The sequence below is a fragment of the Epinephelus moara genome, chromosome 10, assembly GCF_006386435.1.
Source record: "Epinephelus moara isolate mb chromosome 10, YSFRI_EMoa_1.0, whole genome shotgun sequence".
NCBI classification, from domain to species: Eukaryota; Metazoa; Chordata; class Actinopteri; order Perciformes; family Serranidae; genus Epinephelus; species Epinephelus moara.
Window position 1 is genome coordinate 17,726,926 of NC_065515.1, and position 26,231 is coordinate 17,753,156.

A 26,231-nucleotide genomic window follows, 5' to 3' on the forward strand; every position below is an offset into this window, starting at 1 on the left:
CGTGTACTAACAGGAACTAATAAACAAGATCATATTTCTCCTGTTTTAGCTTCTCTGCACTGGCTCCCTGTAAAATCCAGAATTGAATTTAAAATCCTTCTCCTATCTTACAAAGCTCTAAATGGTCAGGCTCCGTCATATCTTAGAGAGCTCATAGTGCCATAAAATCCCACCAGAACACTGCGCTCTGAGAACGCAGGGTTACTCGTGGTTCCTAAAATCTCCAAAAGTAGAACAGGAGCCAGAGCCTTCAGCTATCAGGCTCCTCTCCTGTGGAATAATCTTCCTGTTTCGGTCGGGGAGGCAGACACCGTCTCCACATTTAAGACTAGACTTAAGACTTTCCTTTTTGATAAAGCTTATAGTTAGGGCTGGCTCAGGCTTGCCTTGTACCAGCCCCTAGTTAGGCTGACATAGGCCTAGTCTGCTGGGGCTAGGGTTGGGAGAGAAAAAAAAAACCCGGTCCGGTTTTTGTAAAAAACATCATCATACCGCATCAAGTCGGTAATACCGGATTTTCGCCACTTGGGGGCGCAATTGACTCATTTAAAATAAAAAACGACCTTAGGACAACAGAGTGACAGTAACAAGTTGTTTCTTTTATTCCTTACAAATAAATTTTGCAGCTTACTCAATCAGTGCAAACAAGGGTTGCCTCCTTCGTCTGGCTCAAAGCCAAAGTGTTGCCATAGTGGCGCATTCCTTGATTTCGTCGAGACTAAATTGTCCGGCATTATCGACTCCCCGTCACTATTAAACAAACTCCAGGCTACAGTAGAGGCGCATGTGCACTCGCACCTCCTCGCTCAGTCCCCGCCCCACCCCCCTCTCTCTCCTGCTTGCTGTGCACTTGGTGAAGAGGCAGACACAGGTGCTCACAGACTCGGGCTTACTATAAGCGGAGCGGACTACGTGTAAGAATGTCCGTGAAAAATCCCCGCGATGTGAAAAATACATGCCGAACAGTCTTTTGTGTGACACTGGTGCACGGAGCGAAGTCCGTGCGGTTGTGCTTTGCGCGCACAGGGCTTGCGGACGTCCACTTTTACCGGGCGGACCTCCGCGGCGTCCGCTCTGCGTACGTTCTGCCCGAGTATGCGGTCCGGTCGGTCTCAAAAAGGAAAGCAGAGCTAAATGGTAAACAAACATGGCAGCACACCGGTAAGGTAAGACAACACGTTTACATGTCGTTTTCTATATGCTCTCTGACATTTATCCTAATGATATGAGGCGGTCTTTGTGGAAAAAAGCTTGTTTAGTGGACTAACTTTGCACTTGAAGTATGCCCTTTCACTTACGTTTTAACAGGTCTGACGCTACTATGCGCCCTGGCTATATCTAGGCTAACGGCTAACATGCTAACTATTATTTTTATGTCACTAGTCACTTGAAAGAAATTTAGGACGATAGGAGACAGGTTGAAATAAACCGAAATTTCCCTTTAAAACATATGCTGCCACAATTACTGTTATTATTATCATTATAATATTATTACTAAAAATGTATGTTATTGTTGCTATTATCATTACTGTCTGTCCTGCATCTCTCTTTGCCTCTGTCTCTCTTTATGTCTCATTTTGTCATACAGATTACTGTTAATTTATTATGTTGATCTGTTCTGTACGACATCTACTGCACGCCTGTCAGTCCTGAAAGAGGGATCTGTCCTCAGTTACTCTTCCTGAGGTTTCTTCCATTTTTTTTTTTTTTGGTGAGTTTTTACCTATCAGCTGTGACGGTCCAAAGGACAGAGGGATGTTGCATGCTGTAAAGCCCTCTGAGGCAAAGTGTGATTTGTGATATTGGACTTTATAAATGAAATTGAATTGAATTGAAAATTGAATATGTAGGCCTATGATGTGCATCTATATATGTTTAAACTGTATTTGTTGTTTTTGTACACAGTGTTCTCTTGAAAAAGACACTCCAATTTTAACAAGACTACCTGTTTAAATAAAGGATTAAATAACTCCAAAATTATGTATTTGTTAAAGGTGGAGCACTGTCATGGCTATATTATTACAGTAAAGTGATTCCTCCAACACATTCTTGATCATAAGTGTATCCTTGTCTTTCCAATAGATCTTATCTCTTCAGCTACACAAAAACACTCATACCCACACACACACATTCACACACAACTCCCTTCCCTGACCAACATGCCCCCATCAACCCTTTTTCCTTCTTTCTTTTTTTGTATTATTAACATAACACTTAATATTTCAAGCTGAAGTGTTTTTACATTTCTTAACTTTTCTTCTATTTTGTTTAATTAACCTAAAGCATACAGCTAAAAGAAAGCTAAAATAGAAAAAAAACTGTAGGCAAAATCATTCATATCTGAATAGGTTGCTGAAACTGAAAAGAGTTATTACAGACCTATAGAAATAAATCCACAGCAACAAGACTGCGGAAAACAGCAGATTAAATTGTGTATTTAGTTTAAATGTGCAAGTTAACATTTTCTTAGCATCAAGTTATCATTAGATTACAGGTTGCCCAAAATTCATATTCTATATTATTTGACTTGTTGATAAATAGCTTTATACTTGGACTTTTTTTAGTTGACATAGTTGACAACTATGCTTGGACTCCAAGCTTAAGAGGGCATTTTCAAGACATAGACATAGCCACAGTAACATTTAGAAAATGAACAAAGTCATCCGTTTTCAGTAAATCCATGGCAATAACACAGTTGCAATGTGGTCCAGCACACACACCTTCTAAAATGTCATGACATCGGTGGACGTCCTGACCACAACAGTGAGTAAACAGCCATAGTCAGGGTGCTCTCTTGTTTGAACTTTGAAACTGCAACAATGTGATGAGATGCAGCACACATTCACAGCTTTCACAAAATTAATAAATAGAAATGCTATGAATATAAAAAGACAAAAATGATCCAAACAAACACCCACAGTAGATTTAATGAGTATGGAGCATGAATTGTTGCCTAATTACTTTTTTATTTTTCATATGTAAAAAAAAAAACTACATATTTGCAAACACTAGGAGCTTTAATAAAGTTTTGTAGGAAAACAGGATTTTATTCTAACATATTACTGTGAAATGAATCGTGTGACTTAGCAAACATTGACATAAAACATGATGATTGACTTTTAACTTGGCATATCTGAGGAGAAAAAGTTTAGGTGACCCTAACTTTTGATCTGCTGATATACAAACAAGTTTGTTTGAATCCAAAAGGTTAAATAAGTTATCTGTCTAATAGGGTGTATTGAGCAAAAATGTCGGGGTTCGTATCATGCCGTCATGACATCCTTGTTTGACGTTGTCAGCAGAAATCTCCCTTTAAAAGGCAACCTCTGACTACAGACATTCACAACCTCATCAGCCATGAGAGCGGTTGTGCTTGCCCTGACTCTGGCCTTCGTGGGTGAGTGTGATCTTCAGTACAGGAGTTCTTTTTAAAAATGTAGCTATTATAAGACACTACAAATTATTGTACATTTTGCTCTTTGGATGTCTTAAAATAATGCTTTTAAAATGATTATTTCTGACAAAGAACTTGAATGTAGTTTATCAGAGCACACTAGCTAACACCTCATACAGCTGAGCAGAAGACTCAAACATGTATCAGAATATGTGACCTGAGAGATTTCTAAAATATAGTATTAAGTTAAATGTAATGCTGTTACTGCTTTCTTAGCAACAAAAAAAAAAAAATCAGTCCGGAGCCGCAAAATATATTTGAGACTTATAATGACGACACTACAGCCTATTAAGTCTAAATCAACCTATCAAAAAATTATTAAGTCTAAATGAGCATTCATTTATATGTTTTACCACAGGGTGGCAACTCTGCAGTGGGCCATTAATGACTACTTGGTACTTTTACTTTGCAGCATAGACAGTGAAAGCAAACAAATCTGTCAACACACTAAAAAATTGTTCATTTCCTGTGAGATGTTTCTTGATTTGGATTTTGAATCCATAACTGAACTAGCAAGAGAGACTCAAGACAAGACACCACTACTGAGGTTCTGCAGAACGTTGAGGAAAAGCTGCCAGACCGTAGGCATATGACACACGTTAGTTTGATGAAGTGTTAAAACATTTTTATTTATTTTTTTCAATCTGTGTATAGGCTACACATTTTTACAGTTGGAAAGTAAAAAACACTTGAGGCCTACAATAATGATTAAGAAAATTAAAACATTATTATTCATATAAAATTAATATTCATATAATTTTTAGAGAGTGGCTAAAGAGCCACATGTGGCTGGTTTAGGCTTTTGGATGAACTTATTGCAGTTTTTTCCAATTTAATAAATGCTCAACTGTTTCAAACTAGATTTAATAGTTTCACCATTTACTTACTGGATTATTAATTTCTTTTTAATGTCATTTCAGCCTGTCAACCTCATAACTTTGGTAAGTTCAGTATTTTATTCTAATTTTTAAAAGAAAGCTACATTTCTTTCAAAAATAATGGACGCACGATGAATTGTCCCATTTACCTCACCTAAGGTTACATGACTGTGTTAAATGCACAGTGGTTAAATTCAATCTATCTAATAATGTATGGTTGATATGAGGTCATATATAACTCATAGTTTTGAGGTATAAGGTAAAATATATCTCACTGAGTGAAATTGTTTTTACAGCTCCTGATTTTGCTGCCGGTAAAACCTATGTGTACAAATATGACACTTTGCTCCTGGGTGGTCTGCCAGAGAAAGGTCTGGCTAGAGCCGGAATCAAAATCAGCAGCAAGGTTCTCATCAGCGCCACAGCCGAAAATACATTAATGCTGAAGGTAAAGTTAAAGAACATGTGCAGGCAACAGGCTTCTCACTTTTAATAAACAAATGGCCCTGTAATAAATCTTATTCTTACACTCTAGCTCGTGGAACCTGAGCTCTTTGAGTACAGCGGTGTCTACCCCAAGGATCCTTTAGTCCCAGCAACCAAACTCACTACAGCCCTGGCAGCTCAGCTCCTGACTCCCATCAAGTTTGAGTATGCCAATGGTGTTGTTGGAAAAATGTTTGCACCTGAGGGGATCTCAACAATGGTGCTGAACGTCTACAGAGGTATTCTGAATGTGCTTCAGCTCAACATCAAGAAGACACAGAACGTCTATGAGATGCAGGAGGTTTGTCAAAGATCCTTCAGCACGGATTAGAAATCCATTAGGGGAAGTTGAATTTCCCTAGTGAACTTGTGCTTTTCTCCGTAGGCTGGAGCTCAGGGTGTGTGCAAGACTCTCTATGCCATCAGTGAAGACGAAAAGGCTGAACGCATCCTTTTGACAAAGACCAGGGACCTGAACCACTGTCAGGAGAAGGTCATAAAGGATATGGGGTTGGCATACACTGAGAAATGTGCAAAGTGCCAGCAGGTAGACTTAAACCCATTTTGTGTCATGCATATATCTATGAAGGGAGAAAATATTGCATCACTAAGCAACCATGTGGCTCACAGGATTCAAAGAACCTGAGAGGAGCTACATCATACAACTACGTCTTGAAGCCAGTTGGTCATGGCATCCTGATCCTGGAGGCCACAGTCAATGAATTGATCCAGTTTTCACCTTTCGCTGAGATGAATGGAGCTGCCCAGATGGAGACAAAGTATGTCAATAAATGTTGAGAATGTAATAAAGATAGTGCTTGCATTTAATGGAGCTGCAGATTAACCCTTTCTGCATTTCTTTAAAGGCAATCCTTGGTCTTCCTTGAGATTCAGAGGGCCCCTATTGTACCCATCCAGGCTGAGTATCTTCATCGTGGGTCTCTCAAGTATGAGTTTTCCACTGAGCTTCTGCAGACACCCATTCAGCTCATCAAGATCACCAATGTCCAAGCCCAGGTATTGTCTCAGACTGCTTTAAATAATCAGTGATGTCAGAAAATATGTGAATCTCTTCCTTCTTAAATTAATTCCACTTCAATTCTGTGTTCTCAGATTGTGGAGGTTCTGAATCATCTGGTTACCCATAATGTGGAGAAAGTCCATGAAGATGCCCCTCTGAAGTTTTTGGAACTCATTCAGCTCCTCCGTGTAGCCAAGTTTGAAGACCTGGAGGTTATCTGGAGCCAGTTCAAAACCAGACCTGCCTACAGGTAGCTTCAAGCAATTGAACATTTTAATAAGATGTAAGAAAATATTTGTATACTGATTCACTCACTCCATTTTCATCTTCCAGACACTGGATCTTGGATGCCATCCCCACCATTGGAACTCCTGCTGCTCTGAAGTTCATCAAGGAGAAATACCTGGCTGATGAGCTGACTACTGCCGAAGCTGCTCAGGCTTTGATTGCATCTGTTCACATGGTGACAGCAAACACTGAGGCCATCAAGCTGATTGCTGTGAGTAAACCTCAAAGCAAGTTAATTTGTCAGTAATAAGAATGGAGATGGGAAACATTTCTGATTGTTGCACTCTTATAGGACCTGGCAGCCAAAAACAAGATAGTGGAAAACCCAGTTCTGCGTGAAATCGTTCTCCTTGGCTATGGTACCATGATTTCAAAATACTGTGCTGAGATGCCCATCTGCCCTGTTGAACTTATAAGGGTGACATAACCTTGTTGTTTTCATATTACCTCAAAATACTCTGCCCATTTCTGGATGAGAAAAGGAGATTTTAATTCCTAATTTTCCCAACAGCCCATCCAGGACATGCTTGCAGAGGCCATTGCTAAAGATGAGACTCAGAACATCATCCTGTTCCTGAAGGTTTTGGGAAACGCTGGCCATCCAACTAGCCTTAAGCCCATCACAAAGACCTTGCCCATACATGGCACACCTGCTGCATCTCTGCCCATGAGAGTCCATGCTGATGCCATCATGGCTTTGAGAAACATTGCAAAGAAGGAGCCCAGAATGGTGAATTCTCAACACCAAAGAATATTTTAAACTATTTTAGTTTTTGCACCTAACCTCAAACTGACTTTGGGTTCTCTTGTAAATTAGATCCAGGAATTGGCTCTTCAGCTCTACATGGACAAGGCACTTCACCCAGAGCTTCGTATGCTTGCATGCATTGTGCTGTTTGAGACAAGACCTCCAATGGGTTTGGTGACAACTATTGCCAACATTGTGAAGACAGAGCAGAATCTGCAGGTTGCAAGCTTCGCTTACTCTCACATGAAATCCCTGACCAAGAGCACCACCGCTATCCATGCCTCAGTGTAAGAGCACTCTCTGATCCCCATTCATCATCATGTCCATATCTACAAACTGATGTCTGCTCACTCAGCTGCTTTCTGTTTTCAATGAAGTGCTGCAGCTTGCAAAGTTGCAATCAAAATCTTGAGCCCAAGGCTGGACAGACTGAGCTTACGTTTCAGCAAAGCCATCCACGCTGACTTCTATAACAGTAAGGCCAGTGTCACATCTGATTTGCCATACTTCAGGTTGGTTTTTTTTTTCTTTTTTTTCAACCAACTGCATCTCACAAAACTCTTTCAGATCCCTTGATGCTTGGGGCTGCTGCTAGCGCTTTCTACATCAATGATGCTGCCACCATTCTGCCGAGATCTATTGTGGCTAAGACCAATGCCTACCTTGCTGGAGCTGCTGCTGATATCCTGGAGGTAAAAAGGATAAAAAAACACCCACCCTCTATGGTATATTATCAGAATTTTTATTTGGAAATTACCTACTTTAACATTAACCTTTTTTCCTAGGTTGGAGTGAGAACTGAGGGAATCCAGGAGGTTCTTCTGAAAAACCCTGCACTCATTGACAATGTTGACAGGATCACCAAGATGAAGCGGGTCATTAAGGCTGTAAGTATGAAACACCAGGAAGTTACAAATACAAGGATAGAAGAGCATACAAAGGCACATGATAAACACAGAAGGTTAGTAAGTCGGATTGTGTGTTTTCTTTTTCCACAGCTGTCTCAGTGGAGGGCTCTGCCAACCAGCACACCTCTGGCCTCCGTCTACATCAAATTCTTTGGACAAGAAATTGCCTTTGCCAACATTGACAAAGTCTTGATTGACCAGGCCATTGCGGTATGATTTAAATAACTATCTGTCAACCTCAAGACCAATTTCAAAACAAACTGTTTTGGTGAGACACACTGGTTATGATAAATTCTTCCCCACAGCTCGCCACTGGACCCTCTGCTCAGACATTTGGCATGAATGCCATCAAGACTCTGTTGTCTGGTGCTTCCTTCCACTTTGCTAAGCCCCTGCTGGCCACCGAAGTAAGGCGCATCCTGCCAACTGCCGCTGGTCTTCCAATGGAGCTCAGTCTGTACACTGCTGCTGTGGCTGCCGCAACTGTTCAAGGTGAGAAGAAGCTGGAAAGCATCCAAAGTTTAGCTCATCACAAGTCCCATCTATCCAGCGTATCTAGTTTACCTTCTGCTAATCAAAAAAGGTACTGACTCACTCTTTAAGTACTTGAAAACAGCCATTCCTGATACAGCCATGAGAAGTCTTGACTTGCTTATCACTGTCACATTGCTTTTCAATAGACACAGTATAATTTTGTAGTGGAAACAAGAGTGTTAAAAGTATCATGCTTATTGGTGACACATGGGTTTATTTGTTTTCTTAGTCAAAGCCGTCACAACACCAACTCTGCCAGAAAACTTCCATCTTTCTCACCTGCTGAAGACAGACATGCAGCTTGAGACTGAGATCAAACCAAGGTAGGCACAACATATGACACTAAAATAAAAAATGAGATCAAAATACATCATATCATAAAGCGTGACATCCAAATATCCTCTCGTTCCAGTGTTGCTGTGAACACATTTGCTGTGATGGGGGTAAACACCGCCATACTCCAGGCTGCCATGCTATCAAGAGCTAAACTCAACTCCATTTTGCCCGCCAAAATCGCTGCAAGACTTGACATCAACGAGGGCCACTTTAAGATCGAAGCTCTGCCTGTTTCTGTGCCTGAACACATCGCAGCTGTGCAGTAAGCCTGATATTTTTTTAACTCAAAGTGTACCCTTAAAAAATAATTTAACTCCTGTCCCTTATACTCTTAGGAGTCTATCTGATTAAGCTCCTGTTCTTTCAACAGTGTTGAGACTGTTGCTTTGGCAAGAAATATTGAAGATCTTGCTGCTGCAAAAGTCACTCCCATCATCACCTCCAAAGTCTTGGAGCGCATCTCACGGGAAGTTCTCACATCTAAGATCATTTCATCTTCTGCGTCTAGTATGGTAAGCCTTTAACAATTTCCTTTATGACAGCATAATGGTATATACCAGGGGTGCCCAAATACTTCTCAGTGGAGGGCCAAAAATGAATCAGGGTGGAGGGTCACGGGCCAAAACTAAACATTCATGTTGCAGTGCATTTAATTAAATGACTATGATATAACTATGCAAAATAAACAGTCATACAAATTAATTTAGAAAATGAATAACATTTCTGTTTATTGAAAGCAGAAAAATAATAAGTACCAGGCCTATGTCTGTTTATTGAAAGCAGAAAAATAATAAGTACCAGGCCTATGTCTCTAAAAACATGGGACACAACATGTCCCTACAAGACCAATATATTACAGTCTCCACTGTCTGACTGTTGGGAGGTTAACTTTGATAGCAGGTCTCCAGCCTTCACCTTTCTCTCGTCTCCGGTGTATTTTGAGAACTGATGGGAATGCCGGGTTTCGAAGTGGCGACGGAGATTGTATTCTTTTAAAACAGCGACTCTCTGCTTGCATATTAGACATACTGCCTTGGAATCAATTTCAGTAAAAAAGTACTCGTGTTCCCAACAATTTTTAAACTTTCTTTTGTCAGTGTGCCAATTCCTCACACGCTCCATGCCTCCATCCCAGCATCTTCTCCCTCTCTGGTCAGTTCCGGCCGGATTTGAGCTGACGGGAGCTAAACAGCGCCACCCTACCCTCAATGTAACACAATGCTGATTTGTGGTCAGTAGAGGAAGTGCAACAATAAATAAATATTTAAAGAGATATTCCGACTGCTGGCAGCGGGAAAATAATAATAATTTAATTATTGAAAATTTGAGCATGGGCCGCGGGCCAAAACTAATCGGTCGCGGGCCAACTTTGGCCCACGGGCCCCAAATTGGGCAGCCCTGGTATATACATTTACAAAATAATTAACATTTCTCTCTTTTCATAGTCAAAATCATCAGAGATCCTTGACCAGGATGTTGCAGCTCCCAAGGCAGTTCAGTTCGACAAGAAGTACTGTGTTAAAGCTCTTGCTGTTGGACTGAATGGCTGTTTGAAGGTTGCCACTGAAAACGCTGCCTCTATCCAGGACATTGCCCTTTACAAACTGGCTGGAAAGCACTCTATTACTCTTTCCTTGAAACCAAGTAAGTATTATGAACATGCTGCTTGCTCAATTTGTCATGGCACAAAGCTCATTATTAACAACATAATCTAATTATACTTTCAGTTGAAGGTGAGGCTGTTGAAAGACTGGAGATTGAGATTCAAGTTGGACCAAAGGCTGCACAGAAGCTCATTAAAAAGATCAATCTGAGTGAAGAAATCATTGATGACAGACCTGTCTTGATGAAGCTCAAGAAAATCCTGGTTCCTGGTCAGAAGAATGTCACCTCATCTTCCTCATCTAGCTCCAGCAGCTCTCGTGCAAGCCTTAGCTCCAGCTCCTCTTCCAGTTCATCATCCCGTGTCAGCAAGAGCAGCAGCAGCAGTAGCAGAAGCAGCAGACTCAGCTCCTCTAGATCTTTGACCAAGTCCAGCTCTGCATCTAGCATTGCATCCCTCTTCAGCGCTAGCTCCAGTTCCTCTAGGTCCAGTGCTCGTCAATCAAAGGTAAACTCCTCAAGATTGTTTGCATGGAAGAATATGAATGTGCCTACACATCATAGTGAGCATGAAATCTGACAAAAATATTTCCTCTTAACAGCGGGTGATGTATCCCAACAAGTTCCAGAGGGACCACAAGAAGCAGGTACGTTTAGATGGTGCTAAAACTACGACAATGTATTGTACAGTTTGCACATTAACTTGTGTCGAAGCTTTTTCTTGGTGGTCTTTAACTTCCATTCAATATTGCTATAGGCTCTCACCTCTCAAGCCATTGCAGTTTCCAAGAGTAGAAGCAGTGCATCAAGCTTTGAGGCCATCTACAAACAGGTGAATCTTGGTCATCTTAAATAAAATAAAAAAAATCCTTCTTTAAATATTTTCATTGATGGGTTCGTTGGCATACTCTTGTGACTCAACCATGTCTGTTCCCACAGAAAAAATTCCTTGGTAATGAAGTCGCTCCTACCTTTGCCATCATCGTCCGTGCTATCAAAGCTGATAAGGTATTGGGATATGAACTGGCAGTATACCTGGACAAACTTGCTTCCAGACTTCAGGTTATTCTGGCTTCACTGGCTACCAATGACAATTGGAAGCTCTGTGCTGATGGAGTTCTTCTTAGCAAGCACAAAGTCACGGTAAAACACTGTCTTGTTTATATCATAGATCTTAGTACATGATATACAAAGTCTACTTTTAAAACCAACTGCCTTATTGTAACATCTGCTGTCTCTCAACAGGCTAAAATCGCCTGGGGAGCAGAATGCAAGCAGTATGACACCATGATCACAGCAGAGACTGGCCTTCTTGGTCCAAGCCCCGCAGCTCGCCTCAGAGTGGCCTGGAAGGAACTGCCTTCTGCAATCAAACGCTATGCAAAGAAGTATGAAACTTCAAAAGCACTGTCTTTAGAGTAATCATGCAGTATAGACTACCAGTATGTACAATGTCTGATATTTGGAAATTCTTTCACAGGGTGTATGACTCCATTCCTGCTAACATGATGCCTGGCTTGATTAAAGAAAAGGATGAAAACAGCAACAATCAGCTCTCACTTACAGTGGTTGCAACATCTGACAAGACCCTTGACTTCATTTGGAAAACACCAACAGTATGAATCATTTAGTAGCTCACCCACAATATGAAGTCATGTTGTTGTTGTTTTTCTTCTAATGTGAATTATTCTGTCCACAGCGTACAGTCTATAAGATGGCTTTGCATCTTCCCATCCCTCTGCCACTTGAGGAAATCAAAGGTCTCACCCCCTTCGATGACGTTGCTGATAAGGCCCATTACTTGCTTGCCAAGACTGCCGCAGGTAATGAATGAGGTTATTGATTAATTCATGTCATCGTTATTGAGAAATTCACTAGCAGTCACTGTGCATGGGATTAATGCTATTTTTTTGTTCTTCACAGCTGAATGTAGCTTTGTCAAAGACACACTGACCACATTCAACAACAAGAAATACAAGAACCAAATGCCACTGTCTTGCTACCAAATTCTGGCGCAGGATTGCACCGATGAGCTGAAATTCATGGTTCTGCTGAAGAAGGATCACATTGAACAGAACCACATCAATGTGAAAATTGCTGACATGTGAGTGTCCATTTAAAAACAACAACAGAGAAACCTTTTTTTTTTTCATCTACAAGCTGACAGAACAAAATAACGTTTTAATTTATGCACTTCTAGTGATATTGACCTGTACCCCAAGAACACTGACGTGATTGTGAAGGTCAATGGAATGGAAATACCCATCAACAACCTGCCATACCAGCATCCAACAGGTTTCTATACACATCGATCTCATCATCAAATCTTGTACTGTTGTAGCAACATGCAGTTTGATACTGCAAACTACCCATCATCATACCAAAGCTGTTATATTATTTTTGTGTAATATAATATGTATTTGAATTGGATTTATGAAAATATTTATCAAAATGTTTTCCCTACAGCTAAGATCCAGATCAGGCCAAAGGGTGAAGGCATTTCTGTGTACGCTCCTAGCCATGGTCTTCATGAAGTCTACTTTGACAAGAACTCATGGATGGTAAATGCAACACTAACTATGGACAATTTAAGAATACATATAAAATTGAAATAACTTCTTTTCATGTAAATATAAAGTTGTTGTTTTTTGCCTAAATTACATTCAATGCCAGGCTGAAAATTTGGACCTCTGTGAAGAACAACTTTTGACACTTGATACATGTGACAGACACTGTATATTTGATAACCTGTAATGTCTCATATAATCTTGCCATGCAGGTTAAAGTTGTGGACTGGATGAAGGGACAGACCTGTGGACTCTGTGGAAAGGCTGATGGGGAAGTGAGACAGGAGTACCGCACACCCAGTGGACACGTGACCAAGAGCGCAGTCAGCTTTGCTCATTCCTGGGTTCTGCCAGCAGAGACCTGCAGGGACACCAGTGGTGAGACACAAAGTTCATTGGGGAATTAATTTGACAGCAACATCCATTGCCACTGTGGTGTGAAACAATTGTTATATCACTGCATATGATTAAAGCAAAGGTACCATGAATCCATTGGAAACTCACTTATCAAAACCTTTCTCTTACAGAGTGCCGTATGAAACTTGAATCTGTGAAGCTGGAGAGGCAGGTTAACATCCATGGCCAGGAATCCAAATGCTTCTCTGTTGAGCCCGTGCTGCGCTGCCTGCCTGGCTGCTTCCCTGTGAAGACCACTACTGTCACTGTTGGCTTCCACTGCATGCCTGCTGGTGAGTCTGCAAATAAATCACAGCTGGTTCAAGTGACAGGAATAAAATAAATGTGGGAAGAAATTACACAGTTCCTAACTGCTCTGCTCTATTCACTTGTGTAGATACTGCTCTCCCCGAGAGTCTGAGCAACATCCATGACAGCAGCGTGGACCTGAGGGAAACAGCAGAAGCCCACCTAGCCTGCAGCTGCACAGCTCAGTGTGCTTAAGATCACTTTCTTCTGTCAGTCACTTACATTGTGTTTGTGCACAAATCAAATGTAACTTTAAATAAACTGCATCTCAAGCCAACTTTTCTGTTATTGAATTATCTAAATTATGGCCACATCATAGAACTACAGTGATGCATTTCTTAAAAGAAGAGTGTGCAGCAACATGATAAACATTCCTCCATCCAGGTACTGCAAATTGGTGTGCTAAAAATTCTGTGAGCCTACTTATACACCGTTAAATTCTGATCAGTCAGTGTGATGGCAGCTGTAACTTACTTGATATAAGTAGAACTAGTACAGATATTGGTGATGTTGATGGTCATATCACATTATAATAATGCTGAGCTGTTGCTTGTGTGAACAACAGAAACTGTTGCCTTTTTATTTTAATGGAACGGTTTGGGAGCATGGATGGATTACTGAACAGGCCTACTGGGCACAGGCCCAAAGGCCCACAGTGTCAGGGGCCCCACAGGCCTTCATCTGCTAAATGTCACTTAAACTGACACATACCAACCAGGACTTGACTCAAAATTACCAGTAAGAGATTCAATGAAACTCCAAAGAAACACAAAATAACTGGCTAAACCACTACAAAGAGACCTAAAACAACCAAAAAAGGACTCAAAGTAATTTCAGAGGCACAAAAACCAGATAAAATATGGAGAACAACTACAAAGAGACACAAAACAATAACAAATAAAGGGGCAAAACCACCGTGAAGTCTGTGTCACTTCCTCCTTCGTAGGAGAGGTGGTGGGGCCTTTTGCATATCTGTGCCCAGGGAACCACTGTTTAATAATCCACTCAAATTTGGGAGGTTTATTACATTGTTAATTAATGTATGTTTGAAAGGCCATGATAGACAACTCCAGAAAAAAACCCTCCTAAAATAGTTCCTTTAACAAGATCCAATCAATGGGTTGAGTATTTCTTACATTTAAATTGGCTTTTACATTTCCAAACATAAATTAAATTGGTAGCTGTGAAAAAGACAACTACTTTCTGTGGCCACTGTATTGTGAACATCCTTAATGGTGCACTTTACCACTCCTTTACATAACAAAATCAATATGAACTTAGTATGAGAGTTATTGATCAATAACAATGTGTGCTAATACTGCAAGACAGATGAGCTCCAAAACATGCAAGGGCAACGCTGTCTGACCACAAAAATAAATGACAAAGCACTAACAGTACTTACCTCTTAACAAGACAGTTCTGTTGAATTGCTGAAGCATCATCACTGTGCTTCAAAATTCCTTTGTGCTTCTTCAGAGCTAGGCTAGTTTTCCAAATTGAAGTTAGTGCCATTACACAAAATCCTCAGTAACACTGAACAAAAAACCTTTATGCTACTGCAGGGTTCGGGTCAGCTTGCTAAGTAAGCATGCTATGCTAATGAGTTACCTTGCCAATAGGCTAGAATATTAGTGAGTTCGCCTATTAAGTCGGCATGCTATGCTAACAAGTAAGCTTGCTAATACACTAGAATATTAGCGAGTTAGGTTCCTAAGTAAATATTCTATGCTAACAAGTAAACTTGCCAATAGACTAGAATATAAGGAAGTTAGCTTGCAAAGTAACTTAAGTATGCTATGCTAATGAGTAAACTTGCCAATAAGCAAGAATATTAGTGAGTTCACTTACATTGGTATGCTATGCTAACGAGTAAGTTTGCCAATAAACTAGAATATTAGCGAGTTATCTTGCTAAGTAAGTATGCTATGCTAATGAGTAAACTTGCCAATATTGTTCACTAAGAAAGAGTAAAAGTAATAGCATTCCTGCAATTAACACATTGCCCTCCTTTTTTCCATGTTGATCCTGGATAGACCGAGTAAGATTTATCCAAGACCATCATCATCACTACACTGATTCTGGATCATTTGTTTATGGCGACATCAGCATAGCAGTAATGGTCCTGGATCAGCATCAGCAATTCTATTCAGAATCAACATGACAATGATGGGCAAGTTCAACATTAATATATTATCCAGATGTGATGATCCATGGTGACGATGGTCCTGGCTCTATATAAACAAGCTATCCAGGATATAGATGACAACAATTTTTCTGGATGAACAAATTGTCCAGGGTCAACATAGCAGAGACGGTCGTGGATCAACAGAAGCACCGCAATCTTGCCAAAAAAAAAAGAAGAAGAAAAAAAAGTTTTGAATGACCAAGCTATTAAAAAGGAGGGAAAATGTGTCAGTCACCGCCCGGTCTTTGTAACTGCAAAATATTATCCTTACTCTTAATCTTAATGAACAATATTAGCCTATTGACAAACTTAACTATTAGCATTGCCTAACTAGTGAGCAAGCTAACTCGCTAATATTCTTGTCTACTGGTAAGTTTACTCATTAGCATAGCCAACCTAGTTAGCAAGCTAACTTACTCACCCTGCAGTAGCTTACAAGGTTTTTGTTTAGTGTTGCTGAGGATTTTGTTTAATTGCACAAGGTCCAGGTATCATTGAATAGTTCGTAATTCATTTAAATAATTTAAAAACAACAACTTTAATTTTAAACGAAAAACGAGAAAACAGAGTCATTTTTCCAAACAAAGGAACCAATCCAAAGCAGTCCATTTTTGGTTTATGGCAATTCCTTTCTTCCTTTTTCCTTTTAAGATGAAAAACGAAATCAAGAGGTCTTTTTGTTGCCCACCAAAAAACATAAAATGCCCATTTTGGTTTTACCAATTCGTAGATTTGCCATTTCTCATTTGAAACAGACACAGTGGACAGACAGGAAGCGAATGTTAAGTGTACAGAAGTTTTGGATTCTGTAAAAAAGTCGTATTAACTTCAATTTTTGAAAAACTAAATTAGCTCTGCTGAAGCACAAAGGAATTTTGAAAGAAGCACAGGAGCAGCACAGTGATGATGTCAGAAGGCTGTGATTGATTATTTGCAATATTGGTCCAGGAATGTAATGTGGGGTGTTGATCCAGGAGCATGTTCAACATGGCAAAATCACGCTGTGCATGGGAAGGGATAAGTGAACCAGTTCTGTTGATCACTAACTCATTTCCAATAGAGGCCAGTAAAGGTCAAAGGACAAAAAACTTGTGTTTCAAACAAGTATAATGAATGTTTCGAGAATATAAGATTGTCTAGAATACATCGTGTCACATTCATGTGGTAAGAGTTGTTCTAATTTGCCAATATAAAGCCACTAAAATAAACACATTCATTAAAAAAAAGATGAGAAAGTGTAGCCTCAGTGTCACTGCTCTATTTCACATTATATTATTTATCTTATGTTTACAGCCTTTCTCCCTGTTGAACTGCAACATCCTACATTAACCTGCTACTAAAGTACCTGCTACAGTTACTAAATACCAATGTTGTCAACCACATTTCTTTATCAAACTATAGAAAAATACTTCATATTTTACCCAGTTTCTTATTACATTCAGTGAAAAAGCAGCATTAAATCTATACTCTAAATCAATGAGTCAGTTGACAAGTTTAACATGATAACAGAAGTTGAAAAAGCTGTGATATACATTTAGGCAAGTTTAGGTGCAACAGCGTCCATTGATGAGGGCTGAGCAACATCTCATTACTGGAGCATAGGATCTGTTGTGGCACACCTGCACTGCCAAAAAATACTAGCCTCAGACTAAGAGCCTAGACATAAAAAAATCATTGCCAAAACAAGATGCATCACATAAATTAATAAATACATTATCACATAATCTAAAAAAACAGTACGATAATAAAAAAGGAACTATTAGATTTTCTCTCAGTCACACAGAGCACAGAATACCAGCACCTAACTCTTGAACTCTTGTTTGACTTCCACTGTTATTCAATCAGTTTACAATCTATCTAAGACTGTTTGGCATTCACATTTCAGGTCTATTTCTAAAATACCATAACTCATCCATATTAATTAACAAGAATGCTGATTAAATGATGAACATTTTTGGCTTTATATAGAGCTGGTCTTTTCTCTTGTGAGTGTGTGGCTGTTGTGGTCTTCACAGTTGTCCCACAGTTTGTCCTGAACTGGAACATTTCCATTTAAAAAGACGCTTGACTCTTCAACATGTTCAGTCTTTCTCTTTGGTTTGGTTGATCTGGAACTAAAATATGACAAACAGTCAGGGAAACGAGACAGCAGCATTTATTTACAGGTACGTTATGTCATTCCTTGTGCATATAAAGAGTCTGTACCTGTTTTCTGGGATAAGGCAAAGTGTGCGATACAGGTTGGCTGCTGATGGTGATGTGAGCGGGACACATCGGAGTGTGGGGGAGGATGTGTCAGACGGACATTTGATGAGCTTTTCTGGAGCTGATGCTGCACTCGTTTCTGTTTTAGCTGCAAATATAGGATGAAACTTTATTAATCCTTGTCATGAAAATGACTTAATGGTAGTTATACCTGAAAACAACAAACATAGAATACAAATTATAACATCACCCCATAATGTGACTCATAAATAAAGGAAAATTGAATTAATGCCTTGCAGTTGTATGCCTCTACGAACCACTCAAGTTGCAGTTACAGTTTACATCCATGTCTGTCCAGACTCGTATGTGGCCATGTCAGATGACAATGCTTCAAATATGGATGCTACTGCAAAGAAGCTACATATTTGGAAAAACGTGGATCCTTCACATGCATCTTCGACCCTGCAGCACAGAAGATCTATACAACCAGCACAGTTTCAAGGTGAACACCCAAGATTAGTGTCACCAATTCAATATCTCACCAAATGTCTCCCCTTCTGTTTCTGAGTTACGACGTTGTGTAATGGCCCAAACAGTGTTTTTGCAAATCACTGTGATGTCACAGTGTAGTTAGCCTTTGACCCTTGGATTTAAAATGTCATCAGTTCATCATTTTGTCCTGTTAGACATTAGTGTGAAACTTTGCCATTATTGGTGTAAGAATTCTTGAGTTAAGGCTAAGAAGGTGTTTGATGAGGTCACAGTAACCTTTGACCTTTGACGAAATCTAGTCAGTTCATTGTTGAGTCCAAGTGGACGTTTGTGCCAAATTTGAGGATATTCCATTGTGGCCTGCTTGAGATATCATGTTCATGAGAATAAGACAGATGCAAGGTCACAGTGACCTTGGCCCTTAACCACCAAATTCTGATAAGTTCACCGTTGAGTCCAAGTAGACGCTTCTGCCAAATTTAAAGAAATTTCCTTGAGGCATTCTTGAGACACGTGTTCATGAGAATGGGACAGATGGACGGATAGATGGACAGGTATAAAGGAATGAAATTGGCATTGTTCAGTCTATTGTTGACCCATAAGTATCATTATCAATACCATGTAACATTCAGTTTATTTCCAATTATTCTTGAACGATGCGACTCCGGGAAATTCTAATATCAACACAAAGGTGAACTGGGCCTGTACAATGTAACTGGGTAGACACTCACATATTAAAAAGGCACTTTTAGACTTTGACATCTGGGGTTTCTTTGACTCAGGAAATGGACTCATGTTTAGAAACTGGTGTTTGAGCCACGTTGCCCGGTCATCCTCAAAGGCCTTTCTCTGCAAGTTAAACAAAGAACAAAACATCTCAAAAACAGTCACGGAAGTGAACACACAGATATTCACAACTCATCTTGGCACACACCTGTTTTTAACAACAAGAAACATTTGCTGTGTGTCCTAAATTCTATTTCATACCATTTTTTGAAAGGTTTTATAATTCACCTCATGGCTGAGTCTTATAGCAGCTTCAGTGAAGTTCCTCCTCTCCCTCTCAAAGATCTTCCTCTGTTCCTCGAGGATCTTCCACTCCTCTCTGAAGCGCTCTTTCTCCTGCAGCATGAAGCAGTCGCTCAGCAGGGATGCTGTCTCCTCGTCACATGGAGAGCTCAGCTGCTGCTACAAGAAAAAGAAGAAGCAAAGCTTTGTTTAACCAGAATTTAATAAAAGAAGTGTTAGAAGTCAACTAATATTCAAAACTACAAGTTTAAAGCATAAAACTTTCTAAGTGTTATTTTACCTCCTATTCAAAATTGATTACTGATTATATGGCACTCTTTCCTCAGCAATGTGACTCTTGTCATTGGCCACTTGAACTTATGATGGAGCAACCCAGCTGCCGGAAAAATGTTTGCTTTGAACGTTCTGCAATCTACTATTACCTTACATTTGTGCATATATTTTGCAGCAAACAGGTTGAAACTGTGGTGAAGGTGTGGTTAGGTTTAGGTGCAAAAATCACTTGGTTATGACTGGGGAAGGATCGTGTTTTGGCTTAAAACACCCATGATTGGTGGCACAAAAGCCGCTGGAAAAAGAGGCAATGTGTCAGTGAAAAACACCCAGTTTAGGTGCCACAAACACAACTGAAATAACCACACAAAAAAACATGTTTTTTGGTTTCAAACTGTGGTCTGCATCTCGGCAGGCGTCCGCCATCACCTCCACCTTCCGATGACATCTATGGTTTTGGAGGAATGTATAATGCAAACATTTTCTGGCTAAACATTCAGGTTGATTTCAGTCTTACCTGCAGGAGCTGCTGTTGTGCTTGAATGAAGTCTTTGCACTGCTGGATCTCCAGCTTCAGTCTGTCCATCTCCTCCTCATGAGTCTCTCGGGAAACAGCATCAGTGTTCTTACTCTCGCCAGTCTGAGCCAAAGACGCTGAACAAGTACCCCAGAAAATAAAATTTTACAATCACAACATTCATTGTCTATGCATTGATTTTAACAGACAGGAGGTGAGGATCCAGTCTGGAATGACACTGGGAATTTTTCTGAGAGAACTGACCAAACAGTTTCATACAGTATATCACCAGTGTTCAGACCAGTGGCTTCAGTATAAAATGTAAGTAATCACGCTTTGCAGGAATATTAAACCCACTTTTGGGGGTTAGAAAGGAATCCAAATCTCCTAACATGACACAAAGTTATATTTCTTCATGTGTCAGGGTCAAATAGTGATGGTATGGGGTATGAAGACTACCTTGGCTGTCCAATCTTTCAACGTGGCTCTTGAGTCTTCTCCACTGGAGACGAATACTGTTGGTCAGCTTCTCCCGGGCGTGAACACAATACAGCTCCACACTTTCTTTGCTGGAATCAAACACTTCCTCTTCTTCCTCTGAGCAAGCCTGACAATGACAACAAATATATTTTTCAATCTACTGGCAGCACATCTGGCAAGTCTAAAAGACAAAAGATGATGCATGTTAGTTATGGTTATTGTGTTTTTCTGCTTACAGGAATACTTCACCCACACAATGATGATTAGTGTATCAATTACTCAAACCGTGTTACATTGAATTCATGAAGAAAACTTTGTTTTTCTAGCATGCCTCAATGGTGAACAAGGAATCTTGAAAATGTCTTGATGAACTGGAGTAAAAAGGGCCAGTGTTTAACAAGAGCAAAACTGTATCAAAACATCTGTTTACAAACTTTCACATGACCTGTGCAGTATAAAAGTCTCATTTATCCAGTCGTATGCTCAATACTTTTTTCTTTTAATAAAAAGAAAAGAAAAACAGCTGGTCCTACCTGCATGTCATCATCCTGATGTTTGTCATCTTTCAGCGTTTGTTTCCTTGAACTCAGAATGGACACCATGTCTTTTTTCATCTGCTGCAACACTTTCTTCAACTCTGAATTTTCCAGCAATAGCTCCCTCTGTCGGGTATCATAGTCGCTCAGCAGAGTCTTATACATCTCCCCCTCATGCCTTGGGATGAAGAAGATAATCAACTATGTTTTTGTCTGTTGTACATGAACCATCTACAGAGGAAATTAATCAAAGCTGCAATGCCATCCAGCATCCAGCAGTGCCACCATGTTTGATGCCTATGTTCCTAAAATAAATCTGTGTCACCTAAAAAGCTGATGTGCAAAAGTAGGACGAGTAGTACATTTTTGGACCATGCTGATTATTTCTTTCTCCTGTATTCTCACATTTTTACACGTAAGTAAATATGTCTTTAGAGACATGGTTAATAGATAGATGTAAAATGACTGGACTGGACTGACTGACTGGAAAAAAACCCTTAGACGTGAACTTACTTTGCTTCTGTCTTTTCAGTTTTCCAAAGGCTTCTCTTCCCGTCAGCTCTTCCAATGTTGTTTAATACATCAATGGCTGGAAGCAAGAAAAACAAACGTAGAAAAATAAAATTAATATAAAGAGTCTCACGGGGCATGTCAATATCAATCTTGTGTGTAAAGATGTTGATTATGTTTGAAACGTTAAATATTGGCGCACAGGATGGGGCTAAACAGGTTTTCTCTTCACCTTGTTTTTTCTCCTTTTTGTCAACCAGAAGTTGATTCAAGCGCTCCTTCAGTTTGTTAAACTCTCTTTCTTTTCTTTTCATCTCATGATTGTACTGGCTGGCCCGGCTGGCAATTATGTTCTGAAGTTTTTGCACCTGCCAGGAGGAAATACAGCAAGTGTTTATCGTCATGCTTATACACCTGAGACAATAAAACTGCCTGTGGAGTCACTTAACATTGTCTGGGGCAGTAAGGCCAAACTAAGTACCTCCTCTTTTTCATTTTTCAGGCAGTTTTGCAAACTCTTCAATTTCAACTGCAGCTGTCGTTCTTTCTCAAGGAGTCCCGTGTTTTCTCTTTTGGACTGTTCAAGCTGCTCCTGTGATAACAGAACAACAGTGACATGGGCAGTTAACATGAGAGTTATTTTTTTCAATACTGACAAGCTGCTCTTGAGGTGCTGAGTCTATTTATCTATATTTTTGTTTGAATAAAATAATATTACAGAGGAATCACTGGGTTTGAATATTACTGTACTTTTAGTTGGGTGCTAGTGAGCTGCAGGAAGTCCACATTGCTGCTGGACTTAAGCTGCTCCACTTCCATGTTTTCCAGGGTCCGGAGGCCCCTGCGGTGCAGCTGAATCAGGTCGTACATGCAATTTAGCACAGCCACAACATTCATCTCTGAGCTGCCGCTCGACTCCGTACAAACTGGTGGGAGGCCAAGTGAGGACACCTCCTGTAAAAGGGAGATTAAAAGGAAGCACAGGATGTAGAGGAGCAGCCAGACTCAAACCTAGAACACTGCAGTCATATTGTACATGCATTTTTAAACCACAAGAATATAGGTATCAATAACTGCACTAATAATAGATCAGAGACACTTGAAGTTACCAACCTGATTGATGTGTGAAAGACATTCCTGCACGTTCTGCTCCGTGCAGAAGGTACCGTGCATGTAGTTTCTGTGCAGTGGCAGCGATGATTGGCTAAACTGCCTCAAGGGAGATGGTCTACATTCGACGGAGCTGCTGCAAATGTCCTTGACTTCTGGGGAAAAAACGTCTGTTAACTATATGCAATATGACCGTATGCTAATTTGTTAATGCTTGACAAGAAAAGGACACCACTTCATAAACAAAAAATGTTACAGGTTACTTTTGGCACAAAAACTAAGAATCACATTTGTCTGCCATTTGTGTTAGTTTAACCTGTTTCTGACTCACAGGGTTTGATACAGAGCACAAGACAGAACTCAAAATGATAGAGTAACCTACAAACACTGCAGTACTGTACTAGTTTATCTAACTAAAGATAATGCCGACGTAGAGTCATATATCACAAATTATGGTACAGTTTCTAAGACATGTAAAGGTTTTTAAGGAGCAGCTCCTGAGTACAACAGACAACTGTTCAACATGTCTCATTCACAGTGCATTTTCACTGGTCTACAAAGATGTCAAAATCTATACTCACCCAGGGAGGACTCTGGCATTGTTGCAGTGCAGCCTTCAGGCTACGTGTCTGGATCGTCTTCTACATGTGCAGGACACACAAAGCTCGCCACAAGATCCACCTACGCAGTCAGTGTTCCTGAAATAGAGGGTCAGATTAGCAGCGCTCATTCATCTCATACTGGATTACAAGGCGATGGAAGTAAACATGCAGCGATCAGGGGTGGCAAAACGCAGCAACCTAAGTAACAGAGAGTGAGGACGGCAGATTCACAAGGGCTAACTCATCTGTCTATCATAGGCAGTGAGCTAACAGCAATTACATCCAATAGATTATTTAAAATACTGAAAACATGCATTTATTTAGAGAGGCTTTTCAAAGCATATTATGATTGTTATGTTAATGTTGGTGTTGTTTTTGTATTACGCCACTGTCACAGCAGGAGAATTTAACAGGTTACAGGCTTGAACCAGGCAGGCATCTTGCCTCAATGCTCTTATCAGCTGATCAGACTAATCCTAGACAGACAGTATGGTGATTTGTCTGCAAAACCACACAATCAGACATATTACTCCCCCTATATAAAGATAATGCCTATGTTTGTTTTGTTTTTTTAACAAATCGACACACTATAAACAGATATTACTAAAAGCATCACCGACAACACCTCATTCTGGGGTAGCAACTATCTGAGCATGAGCAGAAACTGCATTCAATAACTGATTATTTATTTTGCAAAAAACGTTTTGTGAATTTTACTTTTTATACACTGTAGAGTGTATAAGAGATGGCTGTGACTCCTTATGCACTCAAGGGAGCTATCCCTTGGTTTCAGTGATACTTAATCAGCCTGGCCAGACAGATGGCAAGCCTACAGCCACAAAGCTTAGCAAACCTAGACCCTGCTTAGACTACTCAACAAGTGTTAACCTTTAACTCATTAGTCAAACTGCTTTCCAGTATAGACTCTCCAAGGAGAAATCTCTAAGTAAGCATTAACATAACATATTTTAAGGTTTGTGGTCCTTCATATGCACGCGTGATAAGAACATGCTGTTAATTTGAGTTGTCATTTGAGACATTTTAGTACAAATCTATGGGTAGTACCAGGGGTAGCCTACTTGATGGGATCACAGGAGGCAGCTCAGACTAATGCAGTCTAACAGCTCTGCAATAAATCCTACCTTAATAAACATTAAAATGGTTTTTTTTCTGTTCTTATTAGTTTATTTTGTCACCTTCAGGTTTGCTTGTTGGGTTGAAGGGCTGCACAAGTCAAAAACAGTAGGTTAAGCCTTATGGCTGATAAAAGACTGATATTGTTGAACTGGAAAATTTGGAAATTTCTTAATAGAAGCTTGGTTGCTTGAGTTCTCCAGTCTTCTTGGTATGGAACGAACAGCTGATTTGATCAGCAACACAACTTTCTGAGGTGGGACCAAATTTGAAATTGCATTTCAACATGGTAACTTTGCAACTCTGCTAGACTGACACAGAAATATTCCTGAATTTCCATGTAGTTTTACATGGAATGTACTCCTTAAGATATATGAATTCATTTATTAATTATAAGGCATAGTACTGTATACCCCCCCTCTTTAAGTCATACCTTGTCACATAATGTGTTACTGTATTATTTAATACCTTTTGTTGCAGTGTTTGTCATTGTTGCTGTCTTTTTTAATGTTGCGGTTGTCTTATGTCTACTTGTTGTACGTTTATATTGATATGAAAATAAATACATACTGTCATCTTCAAAATAAGACACAGCTTTCATGCAATACAGTTCAACATCACCACAAACCTCCAGAATGACCATACAATTTAATTAACACCTCAACAGCTTCAACCAAAAGTGCACATTATATCCTTCATAAATGGTGGAATTTATTGCATTACTGCTGTATGAGGTTGCATTATTTTTTTATAGCCAGGTGTACCTTAGAAACTGATATATACTTAGATATCTGAGGTTTGTAAAATGGCCCACTTCCTATGCAGTCCATTTACAGTTAAAGTAAAATCTTTGCAGCTCTCTGACTGATGGGACTGGCCAGGAAAGATTGTAAACCACTGACTTAAATAATCAGAGAATATCAAAAAGGTTATCTTAACGTTAATTCTGCAGTTTTTCTAACGGTTAAATGTGCTAAATGTGCCAAATATGCTAGGTGTGTCATTGTTTTAGCTAACGTTAGCATTTACATTAACTGTAAGGTTACTGCGTGCTTATACGTATGCAGGTAACCGTTGAACAAAGTTAACGTATGTTGTTGAGGTCGCTAATAATGTGTAACCTTGACGTTAGCTTTCCAGGACACCGTTCACTCAACAAATCCTGTTTTGTTAATAACGTTGATTTAATAAAACGAAGCAAATGCTACGCAGGTAGTGTCAGAGTGACCAAACGTTAACTGCCCACTGAAAACAACCTGACATTGAAGCCGACCCGGCTGGCTGTCTTAGCCAAACAAGTTGACGTTAGTTACGAAAATAAACGTTTAAAATGTTAACTTCACAGCGAAGTGACGACCAAAATGTTTCGAGTACTTACTTATCGTTGCGGTTTATGATATATTTCTCAACTGCTTCTTCCTTTACGATGCGGCAGCTCCTAAATCCATGTCGGTCCGAATGACAGGACACACACCACTGCACGCAAACTAACCAGCAAGCTAATTGGCTGACTCGTTGTCTAGCAACCGAACACGGCTCAATGTGATTGGCTCTTGGTTTTGAGATATTCAAGTGCTGTACTAAATGTGTAAAAGACAGTGATGAAGAAAGGTGTAGAATTATTTGTTTGA

The 26,231-nt window shown here is 39.8% G+C and overlaps 2 protein-coding genes across 4 annotated transcripts; one reads left to right on the top strand and one right to left on the bottom strand.

The window, feature by feature from the left end:
• The first annotated feature begins 3,267 nt into the window (after positions 1-3,267).
• On the top strand, positions 3,268-13,804 carry LOC126396214 (vitellogenin-1-like). Its single transcript, XM_050054107.1, has 34 exons — positions 3,268-3,397; positions 4,375-4,395; positions 4,629-4,780; positions 4,868-5,119; positions 5,204-5,365; positions 5,449-5,597; positions 5,685-5,835; positions 5,932-6,089; positions 6,173-6,338; positions 6,420-6,545; positions 6,639-6,857; positions 6,945-7,162; positions 7,253-7,350; positions 7,443-7,567; positions 7,661-7,762; positions 7,874-7,993; positions 8,089-8,275; positions 8,547-8,640; positions 8,730-8,915; positions 9,024-9,165; positions 10,099-10,297; positions 10,381-10,763; positions 10,858-10,902; positions 11,013-11,087; positions 11,195-11,398; positions 11,501-11,643; positions 11,736-11,871; positions 11,955-12,078; positions 12,179-12,359; positions 12,456-12,550; positions 12,722-12,816; positions 13,035-13,200; positions 13,350-13,511; positions 13,616-13,804. The coding sequence occupies exons 1-34, from the start codon at positions 3,358-3,360 to the stop codon at positions 13,720-13,722; spliced, it is 4,983 nt and encodes a 1,660-aa protein (XP_049910064.1). The 5' UTR covers positions 3,268-3,357; the 3' UTR covers positions 13,723-13,804.
• Positions 13,805-16,231: 2,427 nt separating this feature from the next.
• Positions 16,232-26,083, bottom strand: LOC126396215 (afadin- and alpha-actinin-binding protein-like). 3 transcript variants are annotated; one of them, XM_050054109.1, is made up of 14 exons: positions 25,979-26,083; positions 23,446-23,562; positions 22,868-23,016; positions 22,505-22,708; positions 22,236-22,346; positions 21,987-22,122; positions 21,758-21,833; positions 21,242-21,422; positions 20,688-20,835; positions 20,229-20,365; positions 19,424-19,597; positions 19,141-19,258; positions 17,918-18,065; positions 16,232-17,826 (listed from the first exon to the last, which is right to left on the bottom strand). In XM_050054109.1, exons 2-14 carry the CDS (start codon positions 23,462-23,464, stop codon positions 17,673-17,675), a joined length of 1,755 nt encoding a protein of 584 aa, XP_049910066.1. In that variant the 5' UTR covers positions 23,465-23,562; positions 25,979-26,083; the 3' UTR covers positions 16,232-17,672. The 3 variants fall into 3 exon arrangements, with proteins under 3 accessions (XP_049910066.1, XP_049910067.1, XP_049910065.1); XM_050054110.1 differs by having other exon boundaries at positions 19,424-19,594; positions 22,868-23,019; XM_050054108.1 differs by having other exon boundaries at positions 22,868-23,019.
• Between the last annotated feature and the right edge of the window lie 148 nt (positions 26,084-26,231).

Coding starts and splice junctions, on each gene's coding strand:
- LOC126396214 (XM_050054107.1), top strand. CDS start 3,358: ATGAGAGCGGTTGTGCTTGCCCTGACTCTGGCCTTCGTGG. Junction 10,298..10,380: donor TACTCTTTCCTTGAAACCAA/GTAAGTATTATG, acceptor TTATACTTTCAG/TTGAAGGTGAGGCTGTTGAA. Junction 11,399..11,500: donor TTAGCAAGCACAAAGTCACG/GTAAAACACTGT, acceptor GTCTCTCAACAG/GCTAAAATCGCCTGGGGAGC.
- LOC126396215 (XM_050054108.1), bottom strand. Junction 22,123..22,235: donor TGAAAAATGAAAAAGAGGAG/GTACTTAGTTTG, acceptor TCCTCCTGGCAG/GTGCAAAAACTTCAGAACAT. Junction 20,836..21,241: donor ATCAGGATGATGACATGCAG/GTAGGACCAGCT, acceptor TGTCATTGTCAG/GCTTGCTCAGAGGAAGAAGA.